This window comes from Sceloporus occidentalis, unplaced genomic scaffold, assembly GCF_023333645.1.
Source record: "Sceloporus occidentalis isolate IW3139 unplaced genomic scaffold, rSceOcc1.0.p SCAF_3, whole genome shotgun sequence".
NCBI classification, from domain to species: Eukaryota; Metazoa; Chordata; class Lepidosauria; order Squamata; family Phrynosomatidae; genus Sceloporus; species Sceloporus occidentalis.
In genome coordinates, this window is record NW_028316983.1 from 208,266,634 (window position 1) to 208,285,222 (window position 18,589).

The 18,589-nt window shown below is 39.3% G+C and overlaps 1 protein-coding gene across 1 annotated transcript in view; it reads left to right on the forward strand.

The window, feature by feature from the left end:
- The window catches only part of RDH10 (retinol dehydrogenase 10), a 42,691-nt gene extending 28,377 nt beyond the window's left edge, over positions 1 to 14,314 (forward strand). The window contains exons 3-6 of the mRNA XM_089517465.1: positions 6,421 to 6,519; positions 9,022 to 9,167; positions 10,272 to 10,403; positions 13,037 to 14,314. Of these exons, the coding sequence (XP_089373591.1) occupies positions 6,421 to 6,519; positions 9,022 to 9,167; positions 10,272 to 10,403; positions 13,037 to 13,160 (501 nt within the window). The 3' untranslated portion in view covers positions 13,161 to 14,314. The remainder of the gene's footprint in view (positions 1 to 6,420; positions 6,520 to 9,021; positions 9,168 to 10,271; positions 10,404 to 13,036) is intronic.
- The last annotated feature ends 4,275 nt before the right edge of the window (positions 14,315 to 18,589 follow it).

Sequence of the window (18,589 nt, forward strand, 5' to 3'; positions counted from 1 at the left end):
TTCAAGCAGTGTCTTTCTTTATCATTTTATCTCAAATTTCACAGCTTCTTAATTCATAATGTCTGCGTAGCATACATGTGTTTTTTTTAAAGGTTTCTCCCTTCACAGATTCAAATATATGTTTGAAAATATCCAAGCTATTTGTGCAAATGTGTTGTAGATGAGGAGCTTGAACAAGAAGCATGTGTCTCTTTTGTTAAAACAGCTTCATTGGGTACTTGCCTGTTTCTGGGCACAATTCAAAGTGGTGTCATGATCTGTTAAGCCTTATGCGACTAGGATCCAGGTGTTTTGAAGGGAACCATATTTTCCTATGGAAACTTTCTGGGGTTTGAAATCTTTGAGGGAGGCCCTTTGTTCAGTTCTGTCACTCTTATAGGCACATATGGCAGAGATATTTATTATTATTTATTTAGGTGTTTATATCCCGCCCTTCAACCCTAATGGCTCTCAAGGCGGCTTACAATATTATTTTTAATCAGACAGTTCCCTGCCCTCAGGCTTACAATCTAAAAGACACGAAACTCCCTCTCAGGCCGGCAGATGGCAGTTGTGGAGGGCGGAGTCTCCTTCCTTCAGGCTTAGTCCTGATGGAGCTGGATATGAAAAGAGTCTTCTTGGTGGATGCTCCCAGAATATGGGACTCCTTTCTAAGGAAGACTAAACTTGCCCCTTCGTGTTGTCTTTCTGCTGGCAGGCAGATCTTGTCATTCTGGCAGGTGTTTGCTTACTGAGGACTGGGAGTGTATCAGCTGGATGTTGTATTTTTATACTGATGTAGTCTTACATTGCTTTAATTAAATTGTGTTTTAACAATATAATTGGTTTAAATGATTTCAGCATTATAACCTTCCATGTTTATGGTTTTATTTCTGCTTATTAAGTTAACCTTGTTGTGAGCTACCTTGAGTTCCAGTTTTGGAAGAAAGGCGAGGTGTAAGTTAATCCTCATAGCACTATCAGCTGATGCTCCTAATTCACTTTCACTTGTCCTGCCTGTGTGTACTGCAGATAATGGGGGGCATGGTGGTGGTCTCAGGCATAATTATTAAAACAGCAGGTGGGGGGGGGGAGATAGAACATGAAAGACATTCATGCACCACTTGCAACTGAGTATCAACAACTGCTCTCTTTTCTGGTTTAAAAACTAAATTTCAGTGTACAGTATTGGTGATGGAAGTAGGACCATAACTATGTTTGCACATTGTAATTTGAAGCATACATTTCTGGCCCAGAAGTAGTATTTGGTATATTAGGGACATAGGTAGAGTCTTCCTTCTCCTAAATGCTTGGGACCAGAAATGTTTTGGATTTTGGGTTTTCTTTTTGGATTTTGAAATATTTGCATATACATACATACTGAGACTGGAGATGGGACACAGGTTTAGACATGAAATTCAATTATGTTTTGTATACACTTTATACACATAGCCTGAAAGTACTTTCATGTATAATATTTTTGATAATTTTATGCATGAAACAAGTTTGTGTGTACTGAATCATCAGAAAGCAAAGGTGTCACTTTCTCAACCACTCATGTGGACAATTTTGGATGGTGGAGTATTTCAGATTTCAGAATTCCAGATAAGGGATACTCAGCCTGTACAACCTGCCCTGCAAGAAACCCTCAAAGGGTTCATGAACAACCTGAAGGCACTGGAAGGGGTGCACCAGAAGCAAATGAGGTTAATTCTGTGGCATTGGTAATCTTTCTGCTAATCAAAAGTAGAGGCAAGAATGGGATAAATGGTTAATCTTCTGACATCCACCAGCTGCCCTATAAAACCTCTCTTTTGTGTGGTGTTCAAAGATTTGGTTTAGTTATTTTAACACCTGCAAGCAGGAGTGCAGTACAAAAATATATGCAAGCGGTTAAAGGCAAAATTCTGACATCTCTGATTGAAAAATGCATAGATGTCAAAAGAATAGAATTAAATTGAATCTGCTTAGTTTAGTTGTACAACTAGGAAGCTGAATTTATTGGAACTGTCTATTAACTAATGAACAGATTTATACAGCAAATGGTTTAAAGTAAGGAAAGATGACTAATTGCTTCAAACTGCTGTGATTCTAAAAGCAGAAACAAAGCCCCTTCATTTTAGAACTTTACCAGTATTGATTTGAAAATAGGTATGCTTCACAGAGTATCATCTTTAAAATGAGCCCTATTTCTGGCTTACAGATGCAATTGATTTGGCAGAAGTACAGTTCTAGCACGTTGTCACTTCCTGCAAACACATGGCAGCTGCAAAGTGACTGCTATAAAGTAATTATAAATGTCTTCATCTTTCCAATGGATTTCTGCAAGTGGAATCCTAGCAAAGTCCATGGAGGGTTATTCAGGTGTTGCAAGATGAGATTAGATGGAGCTGTGTCTATGGAGGCTTATTTTATTTTTGTTCTGGCCCAGCATGCCTGTTGCAAAGTAAAAACATTGATATTTCTCAGATGAATAGTTGGGAATTTCTAACAATCATTTAAAATTGTGAAAGCAACTGTCAAGATGCATATTTAAAGTACATTCTTGACTAGTAACAACAGCTGTTGATCTACATGGTGTTGTATAGTTTTAATGTTGGACTAGAACTAGGGGGACCCAGATTCAAATCCCCACTCCACTCTCAAGCTTATAACATGACTTTGGACTAGTTACTGTTTACTAGCTTTATCTACCTCACAGGGTTGTTGTAAGTAATAAAATAAGTAAGGAAGAGAAAGGCAGTCATGTATGCTTCCCATAGCTCCTTGTTGGAGAGGCAGGATAGAAATGCAGTTAATAATAATTCTTACAAACTACTTCTGTACATCTGAGGATTGTAGTACATGTTCCTGTTGCTTGATGATGAACATCCAATGACTTTCTAGCAGAACAAAAATTAATATGGTTAGAAAATGAAATGGAAGCTCTGTTCTGTTGAGCCTGGGTAAGACCTGTTGTCTGAGTGTTGTGTCCTTGTGCTTTATTAAAACACTTGTTTGGTAACTCTTCATTTCCACCCTTATTCCTGACTTAGAAGGAATATTACAAGAGTAGTCAACATTAGGAATGTGGTTAAGGTGCAGGAATCAAAGCTAGGTCTCAAAATTTGTTGTTTTTTTAAAAAGACTTCTAGCATAATCTCTGGTCACCAGGTGTTAAGCTCTCCTTTTGCCACATCTTCTCAAGTAATGGGAACTTTTCACATTCTGTTCTGTAGTGCAGACAGCAAAGGTGCCCCTCACAAAACAAAGATGCTCACTTGTAATTCCAAGTCAAAGGCACTGGGAAGTAGTACGGAGCAGGCAAGATGCCTCGAGGGAAGGGCTTTGCCAAAGCCTCAAGTGACTAAGGTTTCCATCAAGGGCAATCTCCTGTTTCCCCAATGTTAGTATACAGACAACCACAAAAAGAGAAAGCAAGGGCTTTGAAACATGAAATTAACACAGCAGATAGCACGTAGGTCACACTTTTCTTCATTATGGTGAGATATACTGTACTTAACAATATAATGTATGTAGTAATTCCCCACTTGGCCATGGAAGCCTGCTGGGTGATTCAGCTCAACAAAACCCCATGGTAGACTCACCTTAGGGTTGGAATAGGTAGGAAATGACTTGAAGGGATACAACAACAACAACAAAGTTGAATTATAGTAATTATTTATACACTGATATTTTGCCTATAAGCTAGCATGCACAAATTTCTATCCTGTCCTTTTTTATTGTGTGTGTGTAAAGTGCCATGCTTTCTTGCTATTCTCTCTGGGGAAAGGAGTTAAAATGCTCCTTGCCTATGTATCAGCATGTGAGGGGTTCTGTCTGAGATCAGACTTTATAATGTTGCTTCTTAAGCCCTTCTTATTTGAAACATATCCCCTATTTAAAACCTAGTTGCCAACTGAGGCTATAGAGTTGTGTAATGGAAAGTGTCAAGATATGACACAATAATAAAATCAATGGGATTGTTCATTGGTTCTCTGTGGCAGTTACTCATCAAGAGCCAGTTCATATTACAAAATGGCTGTAAGGTCATTGATTAAAGAAATATTTGTTCTTGAGGCCTGCAAGGCTGCTAATACATGCAGCAATCTTGACTTTTTCAGTACAGCAAAGACATACAAACATATATTTGAAAGTCTTAGGCACCTTGCTTTCTAGGAAATATTCCTATTTTTGAATTTAAATGCAAGTTTCATAGTTGTGGCCCCACTATAGCTGATTTTTGCATTTTGGCTAATCTATAAAAGCATGTAGCATCTATGAAAGCATCTATACAGCATGTCGGTAGGGATCCTAGTGCCCCACAGTTGTTATTTTCCAGCTGCCATTTGCCTGAGCCATGGGTAATGGAATATAGAGTTCATACCATCTGAACAACCACAGGTTTCCCACACTTGATATGACAGAAAAATAATATGGGGTGAAGAAGTGGAATTAATACTGCAGTCTTAGACACGGTTACTCTGTCTACATAACTCTGAAAAGTGTATATAAGATTACAGCCTAAAATCAGGATTGAGCTATTCAAAGGGAAGATGAGGGATAAGGACAGGGTAATATTTAATGAAAAAGCAGGAGGGGGATTTGCTGAATTCCTCTTAACATGAGAACAAAGAGCAAACAAATCAAGCAGGAAGTACAAAGCAGATTAAATACTTATGTTCCACTTCTAATAGATATGGAGTGGGTCCAGACCTAGAGTGAATCCATGAAAGTAAATGGAGTTTAAGTTATTTATTAAATGTGTATTATAAACAGTTGGTTAAGACTACTACCTGCTATATGGTTTGCTTCTCTCTCTCAACAAACATGGAATCCACAAAGAAATCTAAAGCAAACTTTGGGTTCCATCTTTGGTTTGTGGGGAGAGAACCAAATCAGTGTGGCAATTGTGCCTAGTTTTGCTTGTCATAACAAACCATAGAACAAAGCTGCTCCTGCTTCTATTTAAAGCTTTTTCTGGTGCAAGTAGAAACAGTTGAGCAGAGCTCACCAGCACATTGCTTGTTCACTGTAAATCAGAGTTCCCACAGATTCCCGATTTACCATGCCATATAACCAGAGCCTTTGGCTCTCATATCAGAATTACAGTAGTTGCTGTAATATCATTTAACAATGGAAGAAGTGAAATCACCTCCATGTCTTGTTGCCATGCTTTTACAGTGTGTCTTTGGTGTCTGCTGTTTTTTTTCCCCAGGACCCCATGTGGATACCAAAATCTGTGGATGCTCAAGTCCTATTAAATATAGTAGTACAACAGTGTTCCTTATATAAAATGGCAAAATCAAGGTTAGCTTTTTGGAATTTATGCATTTTAAAAATATTTCTGAGCCCTGGATGGTTGAATCCATGGATAAAAAAATCTGTGGATACAGAGGGCCAACTATACTTAAATGGAATATGCAGAATTAATAATAATAATAATAATAAATTTTATTTGTATGCCGCCCTTCCTTCGATCAGGGCGGCTCACAACAGTAAAAGCAGACAATTTCAATAAAAATTACAATAAGAATACAATAAAAACATCCAATACACAATCCTACAGTAGAGGAAAAAAATTAAAAAATTAAAAAAGCCCCATGACCCAACCTCTTGGCCACGAAAAGAGGAGGGAGGCCCACAGGATATCTATTTGGGGAATGCCTGTTGAAAAAGGAAGGTTTTTAAGTCCTTCCTAAATTGGGCCAGGGTGGTAGACGAGCGGAGCTCAATGGGCAGCGCATTCCAAAGGGCTGGGGCAGCTGTGGAGAACGTCCTCCGCGAAGTGGAGGCTAACCTAGCCCCAGGCACCTTCAATAGCTGCTGCCCAGTCGATCTGAGGGTGCGAGGCGGAATATACGGGGAGAGGCGGTCCTTTAGGTATCCTGGGCCCAAGCCATTTAGGGCTTTATAGGTAATTACCAACGCCTTATATTGAGCTCGGAAACAGATGGGCAGCCAATGGAGGTCCTTTAAGACCGGTGTTATATGGCTGGTCCTGGGAGCACCAGTGACCAGCCGGGCTGCCATGTTCTGCACCATCTGCAGTTTCCGAGTTTGGTATAAGGGTTGCCCCATGTAGAGTGCGTTGCAGAAGTCCAATCTCGAAGTTACCAGAGCGTGTACAACAGTTTCTAGATCCCTCTGGGCCAGGTATGGGCGCAGCTGGCGAATCAGCCGGAGCTGATAACAGGTGCTCTTGACCGTCGCGTTCACCTGAGCAGTCAGGTGAAGCGACGAATCAAGGAGCACCCCCAGCAATTCTGTGCTGAAATTTTATATTAAAATGAGTCAGCATCAGGTCTGGAGACTATTCTGATACACACACACACACACACACACAGAGAGAGAGAGAGAGAGAGAGAGAGAGAGGTTTTTTTTTTTGCAGTTTTGCATCCTGGCTGACAGAATAAGAAATGGCTGACACATAAATATATTCTGTTTTGTTCTTCTTTGCAGACCACTAAAGCATTCCTTCCCAAAATGCTGGAATTGAATCATGGGCACATTGTTACTGTTGCAAGTTCCCTTGGCCTCTTCAGTACTGCTGGAGTGGAGGTTTGTTATTTCATTTATTTATTAGTTCATTTATATCCTTCCTTTCTCCCAAATGGGATAAAAAACTGTTACTGAGTGTCAACGTGTTTTATTTTGACGAGTTCACAACTGAAGAACAACTACAGTTGCTCCTCCATTTGCATCGCCTTGGAATTCACGCCCTTGCTTATGCGTGAGAGGCAAACGGAGGGGGGACATAATGGGGCACACACCCATGGTGCACACATGCCCGCACTCACAAGCACGCACTCCCATTCAAGCCTATTGGGTTTGAATATTGGTGAGTTTCCGTTTTCAGGGGGTGGGGGTCCAGAACGGATTCCCGTGAAAATGGAGGACCAACTGTCCTTTAGCTTCAGTTTACAGTCAATTTAAAGTGTTGGTTACTTAACATGAGTAACTTAACTCAATGTAGCCACCAACCACTTCTTTTAAATTACAGTCCTTCCATTTCCCCAGGGAATCTGTTGCAGACCCCCCCTCAACAAAAATGGAAATTCACAAATATTTAAGCCCCATTGGCTTGAATGGCTGCGTGATCTTGCACATAGTTCTGTGTGCGCACCTCAGGCATGTACACCATTTTAACCGTCCCCACTTGCTAGTCCACAAAGGACCAAGACCACAGGCTTGAAGTCCACAAAAATTGAGGGATGACTGTATTTAAAAATTGTTACTGCAACACTAATCATTGCAGAGAGAATGAGAATAAGCAACCCTTCTTGAAATACTATGAAATTTAATAGTATCTTCTTCTTTACAGACATGCACAAAGAAGTATAATTAGAAAATAATACAAATTAAAAAGTGGTGGTGTCACACAGTGCAACATTCTTGCTTCAGGACGGAAATATTTGGAATGGAGTCCTAGGTGTTCAAAATAGCATAATTTGCCATTTATCTTCTATTTCTTAGCCAAATCTTATATCAATAAGGATCACTCTTTCATATCTAGTACATGTATACTTATTTGTATCAATCGTGATACTGAATTCTAATTTATTTCTGCTTGTCAGGAAGGCATAATTGAACAGTTAATTCTTTTGTTTCTAGTAGCATTTTGTCTTGAGTCTTTATTAAAATCTTTGTCTTGCTGGACTTATTTGACACTGCCAACAGCAATTCATTAGTCAACAGTTCTGATTGTCTGTCTAAGTTGGCCATTATAATCAGACAGGCTGTATAGAACATAACCTGTTAGTGAGCAAGTTGAACAAACTAAGCCAGAATTGGTTTAGATTGTGTATCCCTGGCAGGTAATTAAATTTACATGAGGTTAAGTTCAGTCTTCTACTTCCTCACACATACATTGTCTCTGTGTTGCTATGTTCTCCTCCTCCATCCACGCCCCTAATACCTGGGACATCTGAAAGTAGAATGAGGAAGAATAAGCGCTTCTCTGTGTTATATATTATTGTAGCATTCATCAGAGTAGCTGTCTTTTCTTCTTGTGTCATGATAGAAGTAAGGTGAAGTGTTTATCATTCACGTGTATAACGAAGAGCTTAAAATTGCAGATGACAAGATGGTATTCTCTATAGTTACACAACTAGGGAATGAAATAACAGCGTGTTCAGAAGTACATTTCTCAGCTTATGAAACTGACATACGTATGAGTTTTGTGCCCACGTTTTCTCCCCTCCTCCTTTCATGACCCACTGCCACTGAAGTCCTCCTAGGTATTAATTGAATCATTTTCCTACCAAATCTGGAAACCATGGTTACAAGGTCTGGAATGAACCAGAATCTTAAAGTAACTTCAGACTGTAGTTTATGAAACCATTTGGTTTCAAATTCTGGTCAGAAGCATGTTTTAATGATATTTGTGTTAGCAACTGTTTCCCCACATTGTTGTGTGTCAGTTATTTGATGTAGAAATTTTTCACTCATCTCAAGACAGAATTCAAAGAAACAAAATATGGACAAGGATCTGACTGACAGATGATCTGTTTCTTTGCCTTCTATTACAGTCAACAGACCATTAGGCAATAAATTAAGTACATGAATATATTAAAATAGCTCTGTAAAACATATGATTTAAAACATATAATACAATTTATAAATATATTAATTGTTAAAAAGCAGCATGATAACACAAAATAAAGATAAATATTTGTATGAGTTTTATTATATGAATTTAATACCACCTTTGTTTTTGTTGCCAACATGTAAGCCACAATGCACATAATATGGGACATAAAATATTCATTAGCATCTATAAAAACAATTAGGATGTTAAAAGCTGTTGGGCAGAGCTAGTTGTTACAAAAGTAGAAATCAAAGTCTCACATGTTTTAACAGCAGAGAAGATGAACTTAGCCACTGCCTCTTATACTTTTCTCAGATTTTTACACAAAGCCATGTTAACGCCAGTGTCAACACTTTTTGATGTGGCTTTGTTTAGACATACTTCGTTTGCTGATATACAAGAATGACTTCCAACCTGATCACTTTTTCATGTAGTGACATATTTTCAAATTGATTTGTCTGTTTTCACTTTAGGATTATTGTGCCAGTAAATTTGGAGCTGTGGGCTTTCATGAATCTCTGAGCCATGAACTGAAAGCAGCTGAAAAAGATGGTATTAAAACAACGTTGGTGTGTCCTTACCTTGTAGACACAGGAATGTTTAGAGGCTGCAGAATTCGGTGAGTAGGCTAGTTTGGGTTCTTTTTTTTCTCCAGTACTAACTAGGAAAAGATAATGTTCAGTTGCAAATGCATAACTTAGGGTGACACTTTCATATTCTTGATCCCTATGTAGCCCCTAGTGTAGGGGCTAAATGAAAGTCCCTCAATCATTACTTACTGGGTGGCAGCCACTGTGATAGATGGGGGTCTGTTCCTTTATTGATTGGGAAACTGGCTGATGGTCCCTCCTACCTGCTCATCCAAGAAAGGAGGGATTGCAACAGGGAGCCTACTTCTGCCTGTCACATTGGAGATCATTCACAGGAGGGGATGGGAACTTCATTTAGCTGTTTACCAATCAACAGGGGGACAGATCCCTTAAACACCCCCCCCCCCCCATTGACTGCAGTTTATTCTAAATGGGGATTATGAGGATTAGAATGGAAGTCACTGCATAGCACCATAACTATGGTGCTTACCCATTTGTAACTCTCCAGTAAGATTCCAGCCAACAGCAAATGTTTAGTTTGTTGGAATAAAAGATCTATCCTTTTTACAAACATAATCGTAATACGTACATACTTCATTCATTTAATAGAGAAGCTCAAGTATCTTTAACCCCATCCACAAATATTTGTTAGCTGATTGTTGCCTTGTGCAGTTTTAATATAACATGAATGTGTCTTGCACTTCATACATTTACTTATTAATTATTCTTAGATTTTTTTTAGATGATTATTAGATTAAATCCCCATAATTCCCTACCATTGCACATGAAGACACAGGCTTCTGAGAGATGAAATCTGGAACATCTGGAGGAGTTCCAAAAGTTCTTTGCCCCACTTAAGAGCGTCTTTCTTTCTATTGTAACATTTGTATTTTGTGAGTTTTTTAAAGTTCTTTTTTTTAAAAAAAAATCTTTTTATCATTTTATTAAACACTCATTACTGGAGGGTTGATTTTACAATTCATTACGTAAAGTAAATTGTATTGATGTCAGTTAGACAATGAAGCTGATGTGTATATCTCTCCCTTTGGAACCAGTGGGACAAAAGTGCTTTTAACTCGAAGTTAGATTTTCTCTGTGAGCTTACTTCTAAAACTCAGTTTGTTTGTTTTCAGAAAAGAAATCGAGCCATTCCTTCCACCTCTGAAACCAGATTACTGTGTAAAGCAAGCTATGAGAGCTATACTGACAGATCAGCCTATGATTTGCACACCTCGCTTGATGTATATGGTTACTTTCATGAAAAGGTGACTGTCTAGAAATTCTTACTTAGTCCTTTAACATGCATCTTCCACAAGTAAATGGGCAGACAGATTTGCAGGAGTGTTGTCCTGTTATTGTTTCAGTACTCACCAAGACATTTTTGTTGTATTTGTTGATAGAAACAATTAGGTAGCATAAACTGACAAAGACAGAGGCTTTATAATCACTCAGAATTTGTGTAATAGAAAACATCAGACATATGTAAGAATTGCTAATCCCTTTGGCTGGTGATACAAACAGAGTTGCAACTAACTGTGTTATGGATACATCTGGATCAATTGCAGGAACATTATCTGATGTGCTGTCATCTTTCCTTTATGTCCCTATAGCCTAGTATAGTCTACTCTGTCTGGTAGCCACTTTCGAGACTATTGGATGGAGATCTTTCCTACAATCTAATTTTTCTATCTAGTGATGACATGAATTGAACCTGAGTTCTGTCAACGCTGCTCTCTAGCAACACGTTAGCAGTATTGTCATGGATACATCATTGCAGTAAACCCTTACCGTGTAACCAGGAAGAAGAACGAACATGAGATAGTCGTCTTTGCTAGTGTTATGCTGAAGGAGAAAACCTTTGGTCCACTCTTTCAATGTGTTATCTCAGTGTAAGATAAATTCTAAAAAAACCTTCTGCATCTTACGTGTTGGGGGAAGGCAATTTCTCCTCATCCCCACATGTCATAATTACAAGCCCTGTTTTTTTTTTTTTAAATAGATCTCTCATCTTTACCCACATGTTACAAACATACACAAAAACATGGGTTAAGGCACATGGCAGTCTCTTTCTGTCTGGGCTACTGCAATGCTTAAAACTTTTATAAGTCTCAGAAGTGCAAGGGAACTACACTAGGCATGGTTGGTACTGATACTTACTAAAAGGTCTCTCACAAATACTCCCCCCATCTGCATCTTGTGGAATCCAGATGGGAAAGGGAAGTGGGAGGCACAGCCTTCTCAATTTTGGAGGGGAGGAAGGGCTAAAATTAGTCTTAAGCTATCGTTTCTTACTCTACTGCTTCTGATCTGGAGAATTCCTTTTCCTTGTGCTTATCTTCTGCTGAGACTCTCAGTTTAATTTAATTGCATAAGATCCTTCTCTGGTTCAATAGAGGTGGTGGTGTCCATTGCTTTAGTATAGCTTTGACTAAAAAAATTCACTGTGCAGTGACCTCTTTTCCATTTTGATCCTTGACATGTGGATATAGGCATCCTTTTAGTTGTCTGAATCCTGTACATGAAATAATCATGGATTATTTAAGTCTTCTAGTTTTTAAATTGACTTCATAAACCTTTAGATGATTGTGATTTTGACTAAAAATGGACATCTGCTAATGAAGGAAACAAATCCAACATTAACATTAAAACTGTTAGTGATCTGATTTCTGATGGTATATGATTATTTTTGCATAGTGAGCCTCAGCAGTTGCAAGGGTCTGCATCCAGGCAGTCAGATACTAGGGGTTTTTTAAAGTTAAAATAGCGATCAAAATCACACAGCCTTTGGGATGTTCTAGGACTGCAAGTTTCATCAACTCTAGCTAGCAAAGCCAATGGTGAGAAGTGCTGGTGTTGTAGTCTAGCAAAATCTAGAGGGTAGGATTGCCACACCTGTGTTAAAACATCAGTGTGGTGTTCTAGTGGTAAGAAAGTTTTTATTGAATGCTACAGGTTTCCACTTTTTTCTATTTCTGTTGTAGAACTATTTCTCTTTGACTTTGCAGAGGCCCAGTTGGCACTGATATTGGCCTCATTTTGGTGCCAAGTTAAAACTTGGCTCTTCACCCAAGCTTTTGGGACCCAGTGAACCATAGCCTGGCTGTTTCCAATTGGTTGTGGATTTTTGTCTTTCATTATGTTTTATTCTGTTGAATTGTTTTAAATTGTTCTGTAATTGCATTAAGTTGTTTTTATTGTCTATACCCCACCCTCAGATGTGTAGATACAGGGTGGGACAGAAGCATTTTCTTAAACGAATTCATAATAAATTTAGATAACATTTGTGGGAAGCAATATTTGAGTGTAAACATCTATTTGTTAAGACCTTCTAATAATAATAATAATAATAATAATAATAATAATAAATTTTATTTGTATACCGCTTTTCCATAGATCAAAGCGGTTTACAGACCAATAAAACCGTTACAACATCTCATAAAATAGATAAAATGCAAAATACAAATTATATAAAATTTAAAAAACAATCATTCAAGAGAGTAAGGCAGAGAGTCAATGGGATTCGGATTGCACAACTTCATTTTTCAGCAGGGAAGGCTAGACAGAAGAGGAAGATTTTGAGCCTCTTTTTAAATAGCTGTTCTACAATTTATAAACCCATGCACACTTTCATTCTTTCAACCTAAATATTGTCTTTGATTTATTTTAAGTCTTTGTATACTTGTACAAGAGAGATTATTGTTTCAACAGCAAAAGAGAAAAGAAAAAAGGTTGAAAATATTATCTGTTTCCACAACTACTATGTTCCTTTTGGCTGTTTTTTGTTTTCAAAGGGGAACACGGTAACTACAGACAGTAAATCATTTTTGTAAAAATGAATGCTTTACCAACTGCTATCTACTATGTTTATAATATGTTTTATTTTCTTTTTTCCTTTCAGCATCCTTCCTTTTGAAGCAGTTGTATGCATGTACCGGTTTTTGGGAGCAGACAAGTGTATGTACCCTTTCATTGCTCAGCGAAAGCAAGCCACAAATAACAATGAAGCAAAAAATGTAATGTAATGTTTTACAAAGGACTGTTTGTAGCATAGGTATGATAAAAACTTAAGACAATTGTGAAATGCACTTGCATTTAGCCGATGCAATTGTTAACATTTTACTGTGGCATTCTCTTTTGATCCTATACCTGTATAGTAAACAGAAAATCACTGTTTTTACATACTGTATATAAAGTAACTAGAATTCTTGGAAACCATAAAAGGAAAAGGAAATTTATAAAATGTAATGGTCACCCTTCTTCTTTTGGAACTTTGCTCAATGTAAAGTGACATGCTACTCTTTTTGTGTGTGTGGTAGAGAGGAACTATGTGAGACTTAACTCTTGGGATGGTCATTCAAGTAGATGATGGCAACTGTGTCGGCAACTGTTAATTTTCTTGTGGTATTTTTGTGGGGTAAACATTTAAACAAATGTGATGTAACAGGACTGTGTTTTGGGGTTTGCTCAGGTTATGAGGAACAGGTGGATTTTAATGAAATTCTCCTTTGTAACAACTGCATATATTGAATGATAACTGTGTCGTAATTCAGCAGAATAATGAATATTTTAGGAACTTTCACACTGACCTTATACAGGACACTTCTTTCTATTACTAGGAAAGATTCTGTGGCTGTGCATACCCATCTAGTCCTTTCAGTGTCAGCAGAATTTAAAAGTTGACATTGAGAGCTATCTAAAGTCCAACTCATAGTCCTTATCTATTTTATGGTAAAAATCTTTCCCCCTTCCCATTATTCTCCATTGCTATGTGGTAACCCACCTAAAGTGTAAAGCGAATCAAGATAAGAAAATAAACTTTGTAAGCATTAGTTCCTGTGTCAGCTGAATTGGAGACAAAATGAATGATGAATGCAGCTTGAACCTTGGAGTATGGAAAGAATATAAAAACTTATTAATTTACAAAACAACAACAACCCTGTATTGCATTGTATAACAGATGACAAAATTTTTACATTTTTGTAAGAACAATTTTGTGCCTTGAATTTGATAATCTGTATTAGTGGAATATTGTAAAGGTGAAATTCTACCTCTGTATCTAAATGTATACCACCCACTTGTAAATTTATTATAAAATGAATCCTGTGGTGACTTTTTTTAGAATGTCATGTTTAATAGTGACCAACTTTTGTGGTTATTAAAATGAGCCACTTTATTCCTTAAATCACAACTTCTGTTTGTTGTATCTGTTGACAAGATTCTGGCTTATTTTATTGTCAATGATTATAGGACAGGTAAGAACAGAATATCAATTAATGTATTTTTATTGTTCTTTTGTTTGTATCGAGATTCATCACAAAGCAGAACATTGTGTTTAGATGTGATGTCCTATGAGTGAGTATGGTTCTTGAGTGAGAAAGCAATGCAGGGTGACCATTCCTAAAGTTGATGCTTTCCCACCCTATTACTGGTCTTCTTCTCCAGTGTGCAAATCCAAAAGGATAGACTGAATGTGTGTATGAAGGTTATCGCATGGGGGCAAAACCGTCGCCCGATGTGTTCTAACAAGCACGAGCGCGGGCGCGCACGGAGCGTGATGGGAACCCGATGGGAACCAGAACGCTAGTTTACCGCACGGTGGAACGCCGCCGCTGCCGCCGGCGTTCCCATCGGGTTCCCAATGTGTTCCAGGAGGCGCCGTTTCTGGGAACAGTTTCAAAAGCGTTCCCAGAAATGGCGCCTCCTGGAACACATCGGGAACCCGATGGGAACGCCGGCGGCAGCGGCGGCATTCCACCATGCGGTAAACTAGCGTTCTGGTTCCCATCGGGTTCCCATCACGCTCCGTGCGCGCCCGCGCTCATGCTCGTTAGAACACATCGGGGGACGGTTTTGCCCCCATGCGATAACCTTCTATGTCTCAGGATCCTCTTATATTATACAAGGTAGTGATGAGGCTTTGGTGTCTACTCTAGAATTTGGGTATGGTTTAAAAAGAAGGTGTTCATGTGATCATTTTATATAATTCAGGTCCTATGATCAGTGAACTAGGGTTCATTACTTCTCATTTTGTAGTCCTTAAAACAGCTTTAAGAGAGGGCTATCTTCAAGCATGGAAATATATTTCTCTTGAGAAATGTATTTCTTTTGAGAATGAACCCTTCTGAAGTCTCTCTCCTGCACATAGATTATGATTTCTTGGGTAGGTCCTGCCATTAAGCAGAATGAGTGTTTGCCAAAGAAAGCTAATCTGGAGTATCAGCAAATCCAGAGGGTTTCCTAGTTATACAGTGCAGGGGGGTTGGATTTTTATTTATTTATTTATTTATTTTGAGGGGATCCATAAGAAAATGGGGATGTGATGGCTCAGCAGTTAAGATGCTGACTCTGATGACTGCAAGATCAGAAGGTCGGCAGTTCGAGGCCTAAGTGCCATGAGCACTAAGTGAGCTCTCATAACTAGTCCCAGCTTCTGCCAACCTAGCAGTTTGAAAGCATGTAAAAGTGCAATTAGATAAATAGGTACTGCTTCAGTGAGAAGGTAACAGTGTTCTGTGCAGTCATGCTGGCCACATGATCACAGAGTTGTCTTTGAGAACACTGGCTCTTCGGTTTAGTAACAGAGATGAGCACTGCCCCCTACAGTCCGACACGACAGCCTTGTCAAAGAGGAAACCTTTACCTTTTACCATAAGAAAATAGTGTTGCACCCATCCTAGTTCTGCTAACAGAAGATCACCCAATAGAATCACTACTTTAGATTCTGGATAGTAGCACTTGAATGTGACCAAATTGCAACAGTGGCTGAGATCCTGCATAATCAGACATAGAAGTTTATTGCACTGGGGTTAAAACATTCCCCAGTGCGTTCTAATGTGCCCACGTGATGGGAACAGGATGGGGCCAAGAACCCCATTTTATCACACACTGGAATGACTGTAAACATTAATTTTGAGCAGTCAAGAGATAAGTCCAGTTCATGATCTCATAACTACTGAACAGGATGCCAGTCTTTTAGTGTTCTGGAACCTTAAAAACTTAAGTGATACAACAGAGTATTTAAACCAGCTGGGCAGCCTGCCAGGACTCTCATTTGGCTCATCAAACTCCCCAGACACTGTCCTACTGTCCCTCCAAATTTAGGTTGTTGGAGTTGGGGGCAGAGAGAGGAAGGTACAGCTCTCTGAGCTTCATGGGTGATTTTAGCCCACAACCTCCATAAATTGACTCCCCTCTAGGTTATATTAACATATTTTTCACTTAAAAGGAATAAAATCAAAAGCCAGTATCCAAAAGATGCTTCTCTGACAACCTTGCCCATTTTGCACAGGAATGTAATGGCCATGAGGGAGATTTGCAGTGACTCTATAGTAAATCTCAGGGGCATTTGGGAAGATGGGAAGATCAACCCCATCAGCCCCTCTCCAAAGATATTTGCAGGTTCAAGGTTGACCTACCTGCATAACCCACTAACAGGATGCCAACCCTACTCTAGACTATGTGTAAAAGGAGAATCCAATGCAGATTCTGGTTTTGCAACGTGATGTAGAAATGCTAACATGCCTAGGAACCACAAAAAAGTACACCATTCTGAAAAAGGCAACAGGATTCCACTAGTGCACAATTTTCCTCTCTGAATGCTATGGTGGTTATAGGCTACAGCACATCAAATAATGACATGTAATTGTATAGGCACAGCAGGAGTTACTAAGAATGTTGCAGGTATTGCCCAGATGGTACTTCTGATGGTTGTGAATTGCTTGGACATGCAATTCATGGTCACAATAGCTGAGTTCCTACATCAAGCAGGCATAATGTGATGCTTCACCCATACAATCGCATGTTTTCCTTTCCCATTAGCTGTCAAATTCTGGGATGGTCCACAGCCACTACTCCTCCATACTAGTTGGGAGGGGATGAAGAGGGGAGATAGTTCAGAAGAGGAAGATTCAGCTGCTCTGGGCTCATGTTGTTGTTGTTGTATACCTCTATGTCATTTCTCTTTTACGTCTCATGACACTAAGACAAACCTATCACAAGGTTTTCTCAGCAGTTTTTTCAGAAGGGTTTTTGCATCTTTTTTTTCTTCCCCTCTGGGCTTATATGGAGAAAGAAATAAGGGTGCACCGTTCTTTTCCTTCCCCTTGGACGAAGACCAGCTGCTGCTGCTTCCTCCTCTGAATTGCCTTCCTCTCCTCTCCTCTCCTCTCTCCTCTCCACCGGTAAGCAGCCGCAGCTGTCACCTCTCCTAGGGTATGACAACTGTTGAGAGGAAGGTTTTGGCTAGAGAATAGACTCTTGCACGCCATCCAAAAAGACACATACAGTACATGAATGTAAGCCATACTTAGGTGTACATAAGCCATCAACAGGATACTGTCCAGTGTATGCACAGATTGAATAAAGAGCTCTGTTTTCCTTATTGTAAATATACCATTGGCCATTGTATATTCTTCATGATAAAATATACTAATGACCAAGGATAGGAATCTTGGGGCCCTCCAGAGTAGTTGGGCTGCAACTCCCAACTTACTTTTGCACTGGATATATTGGCTAGGGCTCCTGGGAAGTATAGGTTGGATCTTGTTGGTGTACTGTGCTTTTGTAACTATGCCAGCATAGGATGAAAAGCTGCAGATACAGAAGCTGTGAAGGAATTAAGGCATTGGAGAAACAGACTAGTCAGAGTTAGCAGATAATGGCACATATCCAATAGAAATACTGGCAGAATGTACATCTCTATCAGTTACTTACTTTAATGGTTGGGAGATGGAGGATGTTGCATCTTCCCCAGATATATATGGTCAATCTTATATGCCCAGGAAAGAACAGCATTAGCCTCCAAACCTTGGAAAATGGCAAAGGCTACCATTTCTTCCCAGGTGGGCAAGTGCAGTTGGATGTTGGTGGAGGTGCACCTGAGTGCCTTCAGTTGTCTTGAACTTGTTTTTATTGTTGAGTGCCTTCAAGTCATTTCTGATGACTAAGGCAAACCTGTCATGGAGTTTTCTAGACAAGATTTGTTCAGAGGAGGTTTGCCATTGCCTTCCCCTGAGGCTGAGAGCAAATGACTTGCCAAATGTCACCCAGTGGGTTTCATGGCCAAGCGGGGAATCAAAATCTGGTATCCATAGTCACAGTGCAACACTCCATCCATTATGCTACACGGGCTCTCACTTCTCCTGAAACAAAAGCAATGCCATTTGTTGTGATAGAACTTGTTTGGAAAGACTGAAAAAGGTGGAGGAATAGGACAGTCTAGGCAGGGATGGGAGTCATGTGGCCCTGCAGATGTTGCTAGACTGCAACTGAAAACAGCCTGACTGGATAGTAAGAGATCGTGGCAGTTGCACTCCAACAACATCTGGAGGGCTCCAAGATTTCCTTGTCTAGGCAGCCCCAAATATCTTTTATACTCAGAGAGGCAACTTGCAGCTCTTCAGCTGCATTTGAACTTCAGTTCCTGTCATCTGTCAGCATTGCCTATTCTGGC